Raw genomic sequence first — 16,940 nt, 5'->3', positions numbered from 1 at the left:
CCTGTTGAACTACGGAAGTCTGGTTTGCGCCAAAAAAGTCTGAATCAAGTGCGAGGAATGTGCAGGAGGATTGTTGTGATGGATGCGCCAATTTCCTGCTGACCACAACTCCGGTCTCTTGCGCCGCACAGCATCGCGTAGGCGACGGAGGACATCCCTGTAGTAGTCTTCAGTGATTGGCTCCGTGGTGCGTACTCGTGGTGTACCACACCGCGGGAGTCAAAGAAAGCAGACAGCATAACTTTGACGTTGCTGCGCACTTGGCGGGTCTTCTTTGGTCTTGGTGACGTGGAATGCTTCCACTGTGACGACTGGGATTTGGTTTCCGGGTCGTACCCGAACACCCAAGACTCGTCACCAGTGATTATGGTGTTCATGAAGTCGGGGTCACTGTTTGTGAAATCTAGCATAGCCTGTGAGACTTTAACGCGAAGTTGCTTTTGCTCCATCGTGAGCAGCTTCGGCACGAATTTCGCCGCAACTCTCTTCATGGCCAAATCTTTGGTGATAATGGAGCGTGCAGAAAAAGTGCCGATTCCCACCTGGTCTACAATTTCTCGGATAGTCACACGACGGTCCCGCGTCACCACAGCGTTCACTTCGGCAATGACCTGGTCATTTCGGCATGTTGATGGCCGACCGGAGCGCGGCTCGCTCTCCACCGATGTGCGGCCGTCTTTAAACCGGTTGTACCACTGCTTAATATGCGTGCTGCTCATAGCATCGTCACCGAAAGCCGTCTGAATCTTCCGAATGGTTTCCACTTGGCTGTCACTCAGCTTGTCACAAAATTTGATGCAGTAGTGCTGCTCCAGTCGCTCCGCCATTTTCCTTCTAATAAAAAACCGGAGAGATCACTGCGCACTACCTCACTCAAACGCTGCGTCCCAGCGACTGAAGTTGTCGGCAGGCGGGAAAAAATTCGCGCATGCGCACGAAGGTTCAAGGTCGGCTGATGCGAGCGCGCTTGTTTCATATCCATCAAATGTTCGGGAAAAAAATAAGGTCGCATACTTTTCTAACAGACCTCGTATAGTTCTCGGCTGCTGACCAAGAAGACGCGAGCTCGATCCCCGCCGCGGCGGTCGTATTGCGATGTGGGCCAAATGCCAAAGGCCCGTTTACTGTGCGATGTCAGTGCACGTTAAAGAACCCCTAGTGGTGGCAATTATCCGGAGCCTTTCACTACGGCGTCCCTCTTATCCTGAGTAGCTTTGGGGCGTTAAAATCCTTAACTACTAATATAACATGCCATAGCATAACATAGCACAGCACATCATGCCACATCGGCTAAAATTATTACATTGAATGGCCGGAGGGAGACTTCATTTTATGGCTCTTCTTGTGGCCACGCTTTTAAAAAAATGCCACACACGCACAAGGAGGTTTGAACATGACTTCATTTGAAACTTAACAAAAGTCAGCTCACCAGCGCACTGTAAAAAGGAAAAAAAGAAAGTACTGCAGTTAGGAAGGGCTTCAAACGCACAGCTCTTTGTTCTCATACTCAACCCCTCAGCGTGACTTCCGGTTTTTAGGCACGGTATATACTTACACCTGTGTGTATGCCCATGCATTAATAGAAGACAGCGCCCGCTATCATCAGCTCTACGATGTTCGTCGGGTCTTCGACCCTCGCGGGAGCATGGTTTGGGCAAGCGGAGAAGAAAAGGTTACAACTGTGCCTCGTGCCAAGCCTGTCCGTGCAAGCGCGAGCGGTCCGGACCACAGGCGCGTTCTAGCCTACGTCGTAGCTTGCCGAGCTCCCGGACTGGACTAGTCTTAAAGCCCCTGACGTGGACTTGTTCCTGCGCGCCTGTAGCGGAAACTCCTCTTTGGCCATGCACCGTCGCCAGAACCCCAGAACAGGTCGGCTGGACTACTTCTACAACATGCTGTATCGCACCGTGGTCGAGCACCAGGACCCCGTGACCGGGCTGATTCCGGGCCACAAGTTCAGCGGCCACCACGCCTGGGTCCGCGACAACGTGTACTGCGTGCTCGCGATGTGGGCCTTGTCCTTGGCGTACAAGAAGAACGCCGACGTTGACGAGGACAAGGCCACGGCCTACGAGCTCGAGCACCGCTCCGTTAAGCTGATGCGGGGGCTTCTCGTGGCCATGATGAACCAAAAGGACAAGCTCGAGCGGTTCAAGGAGACGCAGAGCGCGACCGACTGCCTGCACGCCAAGTTCGACGCCGCCACTGGCGGCCCGTGCGTCGGCGACCAGGACTGGGGACACCTGCAGATCGACGCCACGTCCCTGTACCTGCTCGTCCTTGCCCAGCTCACCGCCTCGGGAATTCAGGTCATTTTCAATCTAGACGAAGTGGCCTTCATCCAGAACCTGGTGTTCTACATCGAGAACGCGTACTGCGTGCCGGACTTTGGCATGTGGGAGCGTGGCGACAAGACCAACCAGGGAATCCGCGAACTCAACGCGAGTTCTGTGGGCGCGGCCAAGGCAGCGCTCGAGGCCATGAGTGAGCTGGATCTGTTCGGATGCCGGGGCGGACCAGCCTCCGTCATCCACGTCCTTCCAGACGAGACGCAGAAGTGCGACGCGGTGCTTCGCTCCATGCTGCCCAGGGAGTCCAATTCCAAGGAAGTGGACGCGGCTCTCCTGTCGGTGGTGGGATTCCCTGCATTCGCCGTCGACGACCCTGAGCTCATCAGCGAAACCCGAGCGACCATAGTGGGTAAGCTTCAAGGGCCATATGGCTGCAAGCGGTTTCTTAGGGACGGGTACAAGACAGCTCGCGAGGACTCCAGAAGGTTGCACTACGAGCCGTGGGAGCTGCAAGTATTCGAAGGTATCGAGTGCGAATGGCCCCTCTTCTTTTGTTATCTTGTCATCGACGCTTGCTTCCGCGAAGACAGGAACGTTGTGGACGAGTACACTGAGCTTCTTGACCGAGTGCTGATCAAGACCGACGATGGCCTTAAACTAGTGCCCGAAATGTACGCGGTTCCCGCAGACGCGGTGAACCGTGAATGCGAGCAGCCCCACACTCAGGCACGGGTGCCTATCGGAGAGATCCCCTTCATGTGGGCCCAGTCGCTGTATGTACTGGGTAAGCTTCTTGAGGAAGAATACTTGGCTCCTGGAGAACTGGACCCACTTAACAGGCGTTTCCGATCCCTGAAGAGGCCCGAACTGGTCGTCCAAGTGGTTCTATTAGCTGAGGACAAAAAAGTGAAAGAAAAAATTTCCAAAATCCACCCGGACATTCAGACAGTGGCGGAAGTTTACCCTTTCGAAGTTCACCCTGCCCGCGTGCTTGGCGAGCTGTACTCGCACCTCGGACGGCATAATAAGATGGCGCTCTCCGGGCGCCTATCTAAGGACGTCGGACTAGTGGCTACCAGCAAGATATACCAGGTTAAGAATAGGACGTGCGTCTTCACGCCGCAGAATCTTGACAGCGAGGAGTTCCACTTGGTAAATGATGTAGACCTCTTTGCTAGCACGCTTCGATCAGACGTTGCTATGCTTCGTGCCCACTGGAACGTGCCCGGACGGCCCACCATGGTAGTGACCATCAGCTCACGGCATCTGAAAGACGAGAAGGTGCCCATCAGCCTCCGCCAGACTCTGAAGAAGCTCGTCGGTGGTTACGTGCATGGCACGCGTGTCTCCCTGAACCGCATTCAGGAGTTCATCAGGACGTCGTCCGTGGCCAGCCTGGACTTCCTTAGGAACTATGAGTATGGCGAGCCAGATGCACTGCCTACCCTGGTCCACGACTACCTTGAAAGCGAGATGTCTCGTTGCCTTCCTAGCCGCAGTCCGGGAAAAGTATCACTGGCACCGCAGAGAAGCCCATCGCGACAGCGCGCCAGTGGTGCAGGTCCCTCTGCCACTCCTGGTCGGGTGAAATCGGTCGCCTCGGGTCTCATCCGGCGGTCCCGATCCCTGACAGGCCAGGAGAGTCCTGGCAGCGACTACCCATTCACGACACTCGCCAGTTTTCAAGCGTCAGCGCAGGCCTCTCTGCTGCCTTCCCGGCTGGTCTCACGCAGGTCTTCGTACGACGAGGACCAGCCGGTGCCTTTCCGTGCTGTCTCCGAATTCCAGCTTGACCAGGTCACCGACTTCGAGCTGCTCACCACCCTCCGCGACACGGAATCGATGGAGGAGCAGGGCGATATCCTGCACTACCTGTCCATTCACAAGGGCTTCAACTGGGACACCGGCTTGGGTCACCCCCAGACGGTGATCACCGTGTGGAACCTCTTTCAGGACTTCTACGAGCGCGCCTGCCACGAACACAAATGGGGCCTCGTCCGTCACTTCGCTGGGGCCCTGGGCAAGCGAGTCGAGGATCTTGCCAAGTCCGTGACTGACCTGCTCGTGCGGCAAAAACAGGTCACGGTGGGCATGCCTCCGCATAGCGAGCAAGTCATCACGCGACCACTCTCCAACAAGGAGCTGCGTAACATCATCAGCGACGTGCACAGGGGAGACCAAAGCATGGCCATGCTCACGCAGGAGTTGCTCGCTTACCTGGCCATGTTCATCCAAACGGACCCGCACTTATTCCGCGAGATGCTTCGTCTGCGTGTCGGGCTCATCATACAGGTGATGGCGTCTGAACTGGCGCGCACTGCTAGGGACAATGACCAGGACAGTGCCGAACTGCTGCTGAGTCTGAGCCCGTACGAGATGCAGTCCCTGCTGCTAACCATCCTGAGCGGCCGCGAACTCACCGGCCTGCAAACCATCTCGGCGCCGGACTCAGCGCACAACAGCTTCGCAACGTACAAGCGTAGCATTGCGCAAACGTTTGTACACGGCGCAGAGATGAGCGAAGCCTTATCAGAGGCGCCGGCAGATAACCAGCACGGCCTTTGGCGGCGGAGAAGGCGTCTGGATGGCGCCTTAAACCGCGTGCCCGTGGGCTTCTACTCGTGCGTCTGGGCCGTCCTCGAGCGCTGCCCAGGAGTGTGGATTCGCGGCCAGTGCTTGCCGTGGGGCCTCACCAGGGAGATGACGGCCGGAGAGTTCAAGTTCGCGCTCCGAGTCGAGGAGATGCTGAACAGGATCCCCGAGCCCGAGTACCGGCAGCTGCTGGTGGAGACGCTCATGGTCCTCAGCATGGCCGTCGACACCGGGACCATGGACAGGTTCCAGGAGCCGGTGGACGTCGAGCGCATCGTGCAGCGGGCCCACACCCTCTTCCTCGAAGACCAGCGCCAGTGGGGGGGAGACGCGACGCTCTGCTGCTGCGTGTCGCCGCCGCTCGTCCCATGCGAGGCCACGGTGGGCATTTGCGAGCGCTTCTACGACTCGGCGCCCAGTGGTGCCTTCGGCACCATGACCTACCTGGTCCGTGCGTTGGCATACCAATTCCACCAGCTGACCAACGCACTGGCGGACTGCCCCGTGTCTTGATCACGGCGTATTTTTTTTTAGGGGGGGGGGGGGGGGGCGAGGTGCGACTACACCTTCCCACACGAGTTATGACACCCTTTTGTGAGATTTCGCGTCGCTCCGGAAAGAGAGAGCCATAGTTGACGCACGTCGACGTCTTCAGTGTGGACAATAAGGAACTCGTTTTGCAATGCGCTGTCTCACAGCAGCGTTTATGCTGTACTGTCGCCACTACGATATGTCGGACGTACTTATCGCGGTGCATGTTTGTAGCACGGAAGCCTACTGGGCAACCATTTAATTGGACTTTGTTATGTTTGGTTGACATTACCGCCAATGGCGCTTGATAGCGTTTTATTTCCTCAACGCCGCTTTAAGCACTGAATTTAGCTGTTATTTGTCGCGGCAGCGAATATTTTGAGTATTTTGGGCAGACGCTGTCGATACTGATGTGAACTGCCTAGAACCTGTACTCATGATTATCTGGCAGTGTCGAGTGATAGCAAAGATTTCACCGTGGCTTATGTTTGAAAGCGGATGTCGTAGTGCATGGGACATCCAACCTGTTTTCGACGTGTATTGTCAGCCCATGTAGCATGTTTCCGTTCTCTCAACGGTAGAGTCCCACAGCTCCCGGCTAAGCAGCGCCACATAGAAGAATAGAAAATGAGAAAGGATGATAAGAGCACAATTAAAAGCACGCATTCTCAATCCGGTTTGTGGCACAATTGGTTAGCGCTGCATTTTTGAAAGCGAAAAACTGCATTTGTAGTTTCCTATTAAAATAATTTCAATCTCTCCTGTGTATGCGTAAACTTAAGGTTTGCAATCCTTTATGCTTTTTTGTTGAACTCGCGGCTTACAAAGCTGTGAAACAAGCCGGGAGCAGTTGGGTACTGAGCCGTTGAGAATGAAATTGCAGAAAAAAACTCGTAAATGATATACTGTCTTTCTTACACGAGCCTAACCTATAAGGTTGCAGTTTGAGATGCTTTTGAGCCAAAATTTGATTAAAATCTTGCCACACGTGTCCGAAAGGCGATGGAAACCGAGTGAACAGCGCTCACAAACAGGACACAAGAGGAGAACACGGACAAGAGCTGACTAGCACGGACAAGAGCTGACTAGCAACCAAATGATTTATTGCGACAGGGAAGGCAGCAATATAAAGGAAACATGGCAACCAAAACAAGGGCATCAAACGTATCGGGGAAAGTTGACAATCGGGTACTATCGAAAGGTGTCATGTCAGCTCGCGCGTTAAATAACCCCACACGGTTAAATTTATCCAGAGCCCTACACTACGGCGACCCTGGTAGCCTAAGTCGCTTTGGGACGTAAACCCCATAAAACCAAAGCAATCAGCGTATTATGCTCCCAGAAAGCAGCATGACCTTGCTAAACAGCTCCTCGGAAAACGGCCTCTAGTGCCGCGAAGTGCCCCCATATGTAATAAGCGAATCTATGTTTTCCGCTACTAGACCACAATGACATTAGCGCTACATATGCCTATACATATGCATATGCATATGCCGCGCGTCCTGCCTTCACGCAACCACACGCAACCACGCCCAACATCAGGCACAAATAAAGTTTGCTCCAATCCAATCCAATCGCGCTCTCTTCGCTATCGCCTTTTTTGTCCCGCGCTGACAGGCATACAAGGCGGCTCTCCATCTCCCCCACCGGACCCCCACGTATAAGCTACTGGCATTAGGGGTCTACAACACTGTAACGGAGCTCTCGGAAGCTCATCTCACCTCTCAGTACGAGCGTCTCACCCACACCTCCACGGGACGTCACATACTCGACAAGCTTGGAAGAAGCTTCGAAACGACCGTCGCCGACAAGGGCCATTTTCCGTCCCATATCCGCACCAACCTTATCGTTACCCCTCTCCCGAAAAACATGCACCCAGAGTGCCATGTCGCTCGCCGCAAGGACAGGGCTGTATCTTTGCATAAAAAGTATTTAACAGATCAGACAGCGGTCTATGTCGACGTCGCCAAATACTCCGATCGCGATGCTTTTTCGCTCGCGGTTGTAAACTACTGTGGACGGCCGTTGGTTGCGTGCTCCATTCCCGTCAGATCGTCTGAAGAGCCCGAGGAGGCGGCCATGGCCTTGGCGATGGTCTCCACCTCTGCAGAAACCATCTTCGGCAACTTTAAATCTGCGATTCTTCATTTCGCCGAAGGCCGGGTCTCCCCCGTCACCCTATCTCTCCTCCATTCCGCCAAGGACCAACTCCGCCCGATCCAATTGAGCTGGGGCCAGATTACGCAACTGTGACAAATTTTATCAGAAGTTATTGACAGTGACGTCAAAATGACGACACGATGAGACGTCACCACGTGACGCAACGAGGAATCAGCCAATTACAGCAGGGCGGCGCCCCGAGAGCATTCGACGCATCGTCTGCTTAATTTTTAGTAAAAAGAAATAAGAAATGAGCAACGATGAAAATAACTAACATTTTATTTTGCCAAAGCGTTGTGTTTAAAGTTAGAAAATATTAAGCAAAACAAAACGCGTTCGGAGTTGTCCAATTAAATTGGCTGGTGGGTAACCTTCGGTGCCGCGGGGGTGTGCTGACGGCAGTAAAAAGGCCGCTTTGCACGAAAGCAGCTGTTTCACGCCGTGTTATTGTTTTTTTGCGCGGCGTCTGGAATCGAGCTACTGTGCGGTTGACCTGAGTGCGCAGAAAAATTTCAAACAATGCAGTGAAGGCTACGTGCCTACCTAGCGAACTTGCAAGGAGCGCATGGAACGAAATCGACGAAGACAACTTGTTGAAGTCTGTGTTTTTCGGCTCTTTCGATCTGTGGCAAAAATGCCAAAATGTGAGGTGTTGCAGTATGTGACGAGTGGTTGTTTGTTTCTTTCCCCTTGGGAAACAGCAGACGACCGCGAAGTGCCATTTGCTGGGAAAAATAATGTGATTTGCCAGCATAAGCGTTTCTTATTTATATGCAGCTGTGTGTCACAGAGGTGACGACGGAACCCACCCCTTCTGCTCACCAACTTTACAAATTGCCTCCAACACCCGCTGTACGCATTTGCTCACCGTCGGTTGTGCGATGCCGACGTGACGTGCACCTCGCTACCAACGGCATCCTGAAAGCCGCCCGTGGCAAAGAACCGCAGTGCACACAGCACCTGCCGCCGCACCGACAGCGCACTCGTTGCACTGCCACTCCACAGTCTGCTTCTCCAGTCGAAAAAGGCGTCAAACAGCTCGTCCGGCAAGTCGAACGCGTCTTTGTGCGCCCTCCTTCGCCGTTGCTCGCGCCAGCGCAGCCGCCTCAGTCGTATCTCCGCGTACACCGCCGCCATTTTCTGTCACAAAGGCAACGATCAAATTGACGGCCTCAAAACTGTGATAAAGAACTGTCTAATAGCGGCTGCATAATTAGGTGTACAATGTCATCAGTTCTGCCACATCCGTGACGTCATCTGCAGCCACCCATGACGCAAAAAAGCAATATGGCCGCCGGCCACGACCGACCAATAGGAGCGAGGCTTATTGACACCTTTGTGACAAGTTGTTGACAATTTTTTTAATTGACAGTTACGTAATCTGGCCCCTGGGTCCCTGCGCACTCATCCCATCCAGTGAACGGGGCGGCCCACAATCATACCCGAGGACTCGTCGACCGGGATGTGGTGTCGCCCGTCCTGCGGACGGCGAGAGATCGTATGGTTACATTTCATGACATAACCATGCACTACCGCTTAAGTAGACTTCTATATTCCCCCGCACATATTTCTCTAACCAAACCCCAAGAGGTTGCGTGGAGGCAACTCCAAACGAACACCTTCCCCAACCCCGCGATATATGCCCGCATACACCCTGAGCTCTACTCTCCCTCCTGTCAACTATGTGCCCAACATGCCACTCTATCAGACATACTCTGGGCTTGCCCTCAGGACTCCCCTCCGCGAGGTTTGCAGCTCTCGAATCCAGACCAGTGGAAGGCCGCATTACTCCGTTCCGACTCGGACACACAGATCCGGGCTGTGACAAGAGCCTTAGAAGTCGCCGAACGCCACGGGCTCATGGCCACTTGATGGGGCTATAACCCCACACCATCTGATCCTCCTGTCCCGCGCTGCGCTGTGTGTTCCAGAAACAGGCGACGTCCCAGAAATGAGTCCCCGCCGGAGGAGACTCCTCGGGAGCGCTCGTCCAGGAAAGCGCAGTCGAAAAAAGCACAGTGAGGTGGCTTGAATTTCCCGCCACCACTCCCGTGCAGGTGCTGCCACCTGCAGAAGTTTGCCACTACCACCCGACGGCTGCTGCTGCGGCCGTTCTCGAGACCACTGCTGCTGCTATCGCGTCCAACTCTGCTAGAACCGCGGTAGCCACCATACACAAACGGGTGTTCAGCGTCGCCTGTGAGCTAGAATTTCGCCCTCAATGTTTTGCAACAGATGCCGCTGTCGACCGCAGTTCACATCTTGCATGGTGCTACCGCACTCTACACCAGAGGTCTCAAGCTCATATAGCCATGGTGCTCGGCTGCTGGCCCGAAAGAAGCGGGTTCGATCCCGGCCGCGGCGGTCGCATTTCGATGGAGGCGAAATGCTAGAGGTCCCTGTACTCTGCGATTCCTTTGCACGTTAAAGAACCACAGGTGGTCGGAATTTTCCGGAGCCCTCCACTCCGACGGCCCTCATAACCTTAGTCGATTTGAGGCGGTAAACCTTATAAAACCAATCCAATCATATTGCCATGCTTGCTGCATTGAAAAATTTTGTCTCCCTCAAGCCAGAAGCCGGAGGCGGAAGAGGGGGTCAATCACAATGGCATTTTTTAGCGTTTGTTAATAGTGTCAACCTTGCAGTGTGTTAAATAAAAGAAACTACAGAGATAACTGGCATTGTCAAGACGAGATTTTATATTTAATCGCAGGAATTACCCTTCATTTCTAAGCACGCTGCTGGCTTGAGGTTTTACAACGCTTAGCAGCAACAAGGAATGCAATATCCGGCGCGAGGTCTTGTGAGGTGACGATTCACATGGTGGCTACGAGGTGGTCGTATGTCATCCTTGCACGCAGAGCAGATTTGTTCCCTTTCTATAAAGAAAAGAGGTGCTCGCGCAAGTCTGTGCTCCCGAAGATGGCAACTATCCCCGTCGCTTGGTGGTGGTGGTAGTGGTTTTATTAAAAATAATAGTAAAAAGGAAGGAAAAGATTTTTGCTAGCCCCGGCATCTGCCATCGATACTGAAGCATCTGAGCTGGGGCAGCGGAAATAAAGGACAGCAGGCAGAATGGAGAAATGAAATGAAAGAGGTGAGGGGCAGGAAGAGAGGATACGGGGAGAAGTAATATGTACAAACTATTGGTGCCGCAGAACTGGAAAAATTGTCCTATCTGAAAAAGCGTAAAACACCGTGACACCTACGTCTTCAAACTTCTTTCGTAATGTGGTGCTTGCGCGAAGTTTAATAAGCTCCATTTTGCAACACGGACTCAACATCATATTCGCTTTTATCTGGCGTTGTCAAAATTGTAACTTATCTTGAAATGCAGAAACGTCATCGGTCATTTTCGTTATGTTTTTTGTCGTTTTTTTTCTGAAGTTTAATTTACGTTCAGGATGTTCAGGTTATCACATATGTCGGTGAGAAACGCAAGGGAACGAAGCCACTTCTGATCTGACAGCTCAGTAATTTCCTCATTTTTCTCCTTCAAGGGGCTCTGCAACACTTCCCGAGGAAAGCACATCGACTCAACTCACTCAATAGAGACTTTTAGCTGAGCGTATTTACGTTCCGCTCCGCTGGTAGTTCCCCAGCGGAGCACCAGCGGAACGTAGCGCGAGTAAATAGTTTTAGCGCAGCGTCTAAAACGCCCGAATGAGCGTAGTAGCGCGGAGTAGAGTCAATGGATAATTTTCCAGTGACTCTAGCGCGGATTAAAACCCCTTGATATCGAAAGTAGCGCATTTATGTGAACTTTTCCGCCGCGCCGCGAACTCTCGCACATCCTCCTCGCCTGACTCTGCTCGGCGCTTTTCTGAACGATGATTGGCCCGCCTGTCCGTCGCCCAGGCAACGAGCGGGAAAGGACCGTTTTCTTGTGTTTTCTTTTTTCGTCGGCGCCATGTGCAGGCCGTCTGCCTCTGCTGCGGGTCCAGCTCCATTGACTTACGCGTTGACAATAATAAATATAACAATAATAATAATAATAATAATAATAATAATAATAATAATAATTGGTTTTTGGAAAAAGGAAATGGCGCAGTATCTGTCATATATCGGCGGACACCTGAACCGCGCCGTAAGGGAAGGGATAAAGGAGGGAGTGAAAGAAGATAGAAAGAAAGAGGTGCCGTAGTGGATGGCTCCGGAATAATTTCGACCACTTGGGATTTGTAACGTGCACTGACATCGCACAGTACACGGGCGCCTTATAGCGTTTCGTCTCCATCGAAACGCGGCCGCCACTGTTGGGTTCGAAACCGGCTACCCCGGTTCAGTAGCCGAGCGCCTTAGCCACTGAGCCACCGCGGCGGGTAAAAAAATTTCCATAGATAGTCATATTGACACACAAACAGCAGTAGGCATTTTTTTTTGTTATTTGTTAAACACTTGCTTTCTTCGAAACGACATTAAAGGCGCTCACAAGAGACAGAATATATTTAATATAACTTTGCTGATATTTATAATAATTGGTTTTGGGGGGAAAGGAAATGGCGCAGTATCTGTCTCATATATCGTTGGACACCTGAACCGCGCCGTAAGGGAAGGGATAAGAGAGGGAGTGAAAGAAGAAAGGAAGAAAGAGGTGCCGTAGTGGAGGGCTCCGGAATAATTTCGACCACCTGGGGATCTTTAACGTGCACTGACATCGCACAGCACACGGGCGCCTTAGCGTTTTTCCTCCATAAAAACGCAGCCGCCGCGGTCGGGTTCGAGCCCGGGAACTCCGGATCAGTAGTCGAGCGCCCTAACCACTGAGCCACCGCGGCGGGGCTGCTGATATTTACAAAACTGTACTATTGCTCGTTGTATGCGCGCGGAGATATATAACTTAATCCGGTTCCAAACGACGCGTAAATCCTGGCGGCGGCGGTGGCGGTGTTGGTGGTGGTGGTGGTGGTGGCGGTGGCGGCGGCGGCGGCGGCGGTGGTGGTGGTGGTTTTTTTATTTATTAATTTTATTTAAGCATACTGTAAGCCTAGTTAGGCTCTTATAGGAGCGGGCAAAATAATGGGACAATTATACAAACAATAGCATATCCAGTATAACATACACGAGATACAAAACATGCGCCTGCAGTAGAAAGGACCATAGCAAGTAGGCTGAGACCATCAACGGTCAAAGGACATGCGCATTGCTATACACGTTCATTTCGGTGCATTCAAAACACCGGAAAGGAGAACGACGAAACCACGAAGCGATACAATCAGGTCAACACGATGCTCTTTTTATTGTAATATCTGTTTTTCAAAAAACGACTCTACGTTTTTCAAAAAGATATCAAGAGAGACGTCGTCCATGAATTCGTGAGGCAGATTATTCCATTCTTCAATGGCTAACGGAAAAAAATTAGAATTTATATGTGTTACATCGCGTTGGGATGGGTCTGATGCATTTTTCACGGTTTAATCGCTTCGAACGATGATAAGGTGCCTTGATGTACAGATTTTTATCAAGTCTTATAAGATCATCGTAAAGAATAAAAAGAAACTTCATCGAAGCAACGCGTCGCCGACAAGCAAGGATAGGGATACGCGCTTTAGCTCGCAGGGAAGATACGCTGTCATGACGTGAGTAGCAGGAATAAATAAACCGCAGGGCCTTATTTTGAATTTTTCCGAGTTGATCGCTGAGGTAAGACTGATGGGGGCTCCAAATGATGGTGCCGTATACAAGGATGGGCCTTATGAGGGTATTATAGGGTGTTAGCTTTACATAATAATAGTAAATAATAGTAAAAAGGAAGGAAAGATTTTTGCTAGCCCCGGCATCTGTCATCGCTAGAGGGAAGCACCTGAGCTGGGGCAGCGGAAATAAAGGATGGCAGGCACAATGGAGAAATAATGTGAAAAAAGGTGAGGGGACAGGATGAGAGGATAGGGGGAGCGTGACCACGTAAGTGCGCGACAGCCGGGGATACTGTCGATGCGCTCACCTCCTGCGATGCGTGGGTCGGGATGCTGCTTTCGGAGATGGTCGTGGATGGCCGCACGCACGTCCTCCAGCGCAAGGGGCAGATCGCTGGAAGGTAGTTGGCGTGCAGCGGTCGCGAGGTCGACAGCTTCTTCATTGTCTGCGATTCCGCAGTGACCGGGCACCCACTGTGCACGCACGGCACAACCTCTCTGCGCGAGGCGCTCGATGCGCGAGCGAATTTCCCGCACTAGTGGGCTACCGCGGCCGTTAGATTGCAGGCGGCTGAGGGCGGCGCGGGAGTCACACAGCAGAGCACTCCTGGGCGGCAGAGGGCCGAGGGTGAGCAGCAGGTCCAGCCCGAGCCGGATCCCCATCAACTTTTCCGTGGTGGAGGAGCCCAGGAAGGTTGCGTGTTGCTGGCTTTGCAGTCGCAGGACGGGGATGGTAGCCGCCGCTGCAAGGGAGCAGCTGTCGCGGGCCACTGAGCCGTCGGTGTACATGAGGAGATGGTCCTGGAGCACTTCGTGCAGATAATTTCAGAAAGGCAAATTGAAAAAGAAATTGCTCATTTGGGGAAAGAAAATGGTGCAAGTCATTTCCTTTTTTTAAAAAAAGCAGCTTTCATTTTTCTTCCATTGCCGCGCGGTTCGGGCGTCCACCAATGTATGTGAGACAGCCGTCATTTCCTTTCCTTAAAACCAACTTCATTTCACTTGCCATCCCTTACGGCGCGGTTCGGGCGTACACCGAGATATGTGAGACGCGTAATATCCTCGTGTGACCTCCAGCTACATTCAAGCTCAAACTTGCGGCCCCGCTGACGGCTCGAAAAGCTTTTCCCTTCAAAAAAATATTGCGTAAAAAACTCGTTTAAGCCGGCTTTCAGAATAAAATATGAAATTTGGACGGCCTGCATAAAGGCCGGTGGGCAGCGTATTAAGACCCCTGCTCTGAACAAAAAAAAATTCGAGATCACTGCGGAAAGCACTGACGGCTCCTCGGCGCCTCTCTCTGACTCTCTGTACATGCTGTCTGGACGTTGAAGCTGCACTATGCGATGGCACAGACGGCTTAAACATGATGCCACAGCCCACACAACGCGCAATTAAGCACCACGGCATGAGCACGCGAGAACGACTGGCGTACAAACGGCGCGCCAAAATGGAAGGGGCCGTATACTCATTTGAAGTTTTTTTTTTTTTTGGTGCGCCGTCGCTATATCGTCGCTCCGTCTCTCTCACGCGATCGTGACGTCACTTCGGCGAACCGCCAATGGCGTAGGAGCGACGCGGATGCTTCGACGCACATAGAAGCGGTATACTCATTTCACGGTTGGCGTGGCATCGCTCCGCGCCCCACCGCTACATCATTAATTCCCCGTAACACTTTTCATTAAATGATTAATTAATTGGATTTCGACAAACTGCGCATTTTCCTTCGTATCATCTGAGTATTCATTTCGGGTGTTCAAATTTGGCGCTACGGCTGGCTCCACCCACACCCCCGGGCTAGTGGTCCCAAACTTCCGGCGTTTTCAAGTTTGGCGCCACTTTTTGGCCAGTCTTGGCTATAACAATTCAACCGATTTCCAATTTTTTTTGTTTGCGCACTATCCTCAAATCAAATTTTATTGTTACTATTACTACTGGTTTGATTGACGCTACCTCTTCCGATTTTGCCACAACTGCTGCGGTCAGTAAGGAATGCTTGAATGTAGGTGAACGTGCGCGCGCCCATATTCAATGAAGATAGGGCAGTCGATGCGATCAAAAGCATTGGAGAGATCCAAAGCTAACACTGCCTTTGTGTGACCAGGCAGAAGCGGGTCGAAAATGTCAAGTGTGAGTTGCAGCATGGCGTCCTGTGCGGACAGATGGGGCGGAGTCCCACCATGCTATGCGGGTATAGATTGTTGTCTGCCATGAGCGTTGTGAGTCTCGCTAACACAACATGCTCGAGGAGCTTTCCGAGGCATGAGGTTAGCGAACTCGGGCGAAAGTTTTGAAGTGTATTTTGTTGGGTTTTGGTACGAATATTACCTTCGCCTGGCGCCAGGACTGCGGGAGGATACCCTCCCTCCAGCACTGGTTGAAGTATTGCGTAATTTGGGTGGTCGATTGGTCGTCCAGATTACGGAGCATGGAGTTTGTGATTTGGTCTGCACCAGGTGCGGAGTTGGTTCGGAGTGTCAGGAGGGCCGCTCTGACTTCCGTCTCAGTGATGTCTGTGTCGAGTGTTGGATTGGCTGGTCCTGTGTAGGTGGGTAGAGGTGTGGGGGCACCCGGAGAGATGTATGTGTTCTGAAGTGTGTTTCTGAAGGCCTCGGGATCGTCAATATGTTGGTGTGTGAGGCATGTCAGGTGGTGTTGTGTTGATGATTTGGTGTTTGTGGGATCGATGAGGTGACGGAGGAGTCGCCATGCGCGTTTGCTTGACAGGTTTCCGGCGATGCCGTCACATATCTGTCCCCAGATGGATCGGCAGAGCTCCTCCGAGTGTTGTTGGATTTGTGCCTGCAGCGCGGCCAGCCGCTTTTTAGGTGTCATATTTATTGCCTTTCCAGCGTGCGAGGCGGCTGTGATAAGCCTCCCAGAGTTGGGCTAGGCGTGTGTCAAGGGTAGGGGTTTCGGTGGTCGTTTCAATGTGTTGCCTGTTGTGGTGAACGTCATGCTCTTGAGTGATTGCACTCAGGCGTCGATGTCTGTGATGGGAGTGTCTGGGTGGGCGGTGCGTGCAGCGCGAAGTGCATCCCAGTTAACCAGTTTATGTGTTCTATAGGAGCGACAGGGTGGTTTGTACGGGACAGTGATTTGTATAATGTAATGATCACTGCCCAATGTATGTTGAGTTCTGTTCCAGGTAACACCGCGGATGTAGCGGCTCAGCGTCAGGTCCGGACTGGTGTCCATGCTGACACTGTTGCCGATCCGCGTGGGCATCTGAAACGTGTTGTTAGCAGTGGGTTGGAGGTTTTGCAGGAGCAGCCACAGCCTGCGACCTCGATGTGTCGTGGTCGTGTATCCCCAGTCAGTATGCTGACAGTTGAAGTCCCCACCGATTAGCAGAGGATGTTTCGCTGCTAGGTGGTGTAGCACTCGCAGAAGTGATTATAACGAGGCCATCGGCTGGGACGGGGTTGGTATATATTTGCTATAGAGATTGAAGGAAGAAAATGTGTGTTATTTATAAGTTCAGTGATCACGCAGTGTGTCTCAGACGTGATGTGATGAGTTTTATAGGTGAGGATGCGGTGGATGAGTGTGGACGCCCTGGGTTTCCTAGTGGTGTCTGAGTGTGTAGATGTGTAGCTGGGGAGGGTTGCCCGGTGTGCAGTCTCCTGGAGAAGAAGTACATGGGGAGTTGGCGTGAGGGTGGGAAGAAGTTGCAGAGGTGCGCGCTAGGCTCGGAAACCGCGGCAGTTCCAAGTTTGCGCTTGCG

At 52.4% G+C, this 16,940-nt stretch overlaps 2 protein-coding genes and 1 pseudogene across 2 annotated transcripts in view; 2 read left to right on the top strand and 1 right to left on the bottom strand.

The window, feature by feature from the left end:
• RpL29 (ribosomal protein L29) overlaps positions 1–16,940 on the top strand; it is a 505,950-nt gene that overhangs the window by 382,342 nt on the left and 106,668 nt on the right. The window lies entirely within an intron of this gene.
• Positions 45–827, bottom strand: LOC144107432 (histone-lysine N-methyltransferase SETMAR-like). Its single transcript, XM_077640424.1, has one exon. The coding sequence runs from the start codon at positions 825–827 to the stop codon at positions 45–47; it is 783 nt and encodes a 260-aa protein (XP_077496550.1).
• LOC144107430 (putative phosphorylase b kinase regulatory subunit alpha pseudogene) lies at positions 1,750–5,396 on the top strand (annotated as a pseudogene).

This window comes from Amblyomma americanum, chromosome 10, assembly GCF_052857255.1.
Source record: "Amblyomma americanum isolate KBUSLIRL-KWMA chromosome 10, ASM5285725v1, whole genome shotgun sequence".
NCBI lineage: Eukaryota > Metazoa > Arthropoda > Arachnida > Ixodida > Ixodidae > Amblyomma > Amblyomma americanum.
This window is presented reverse-complemented; position numbering and strand designations above follow the sequence as displayed.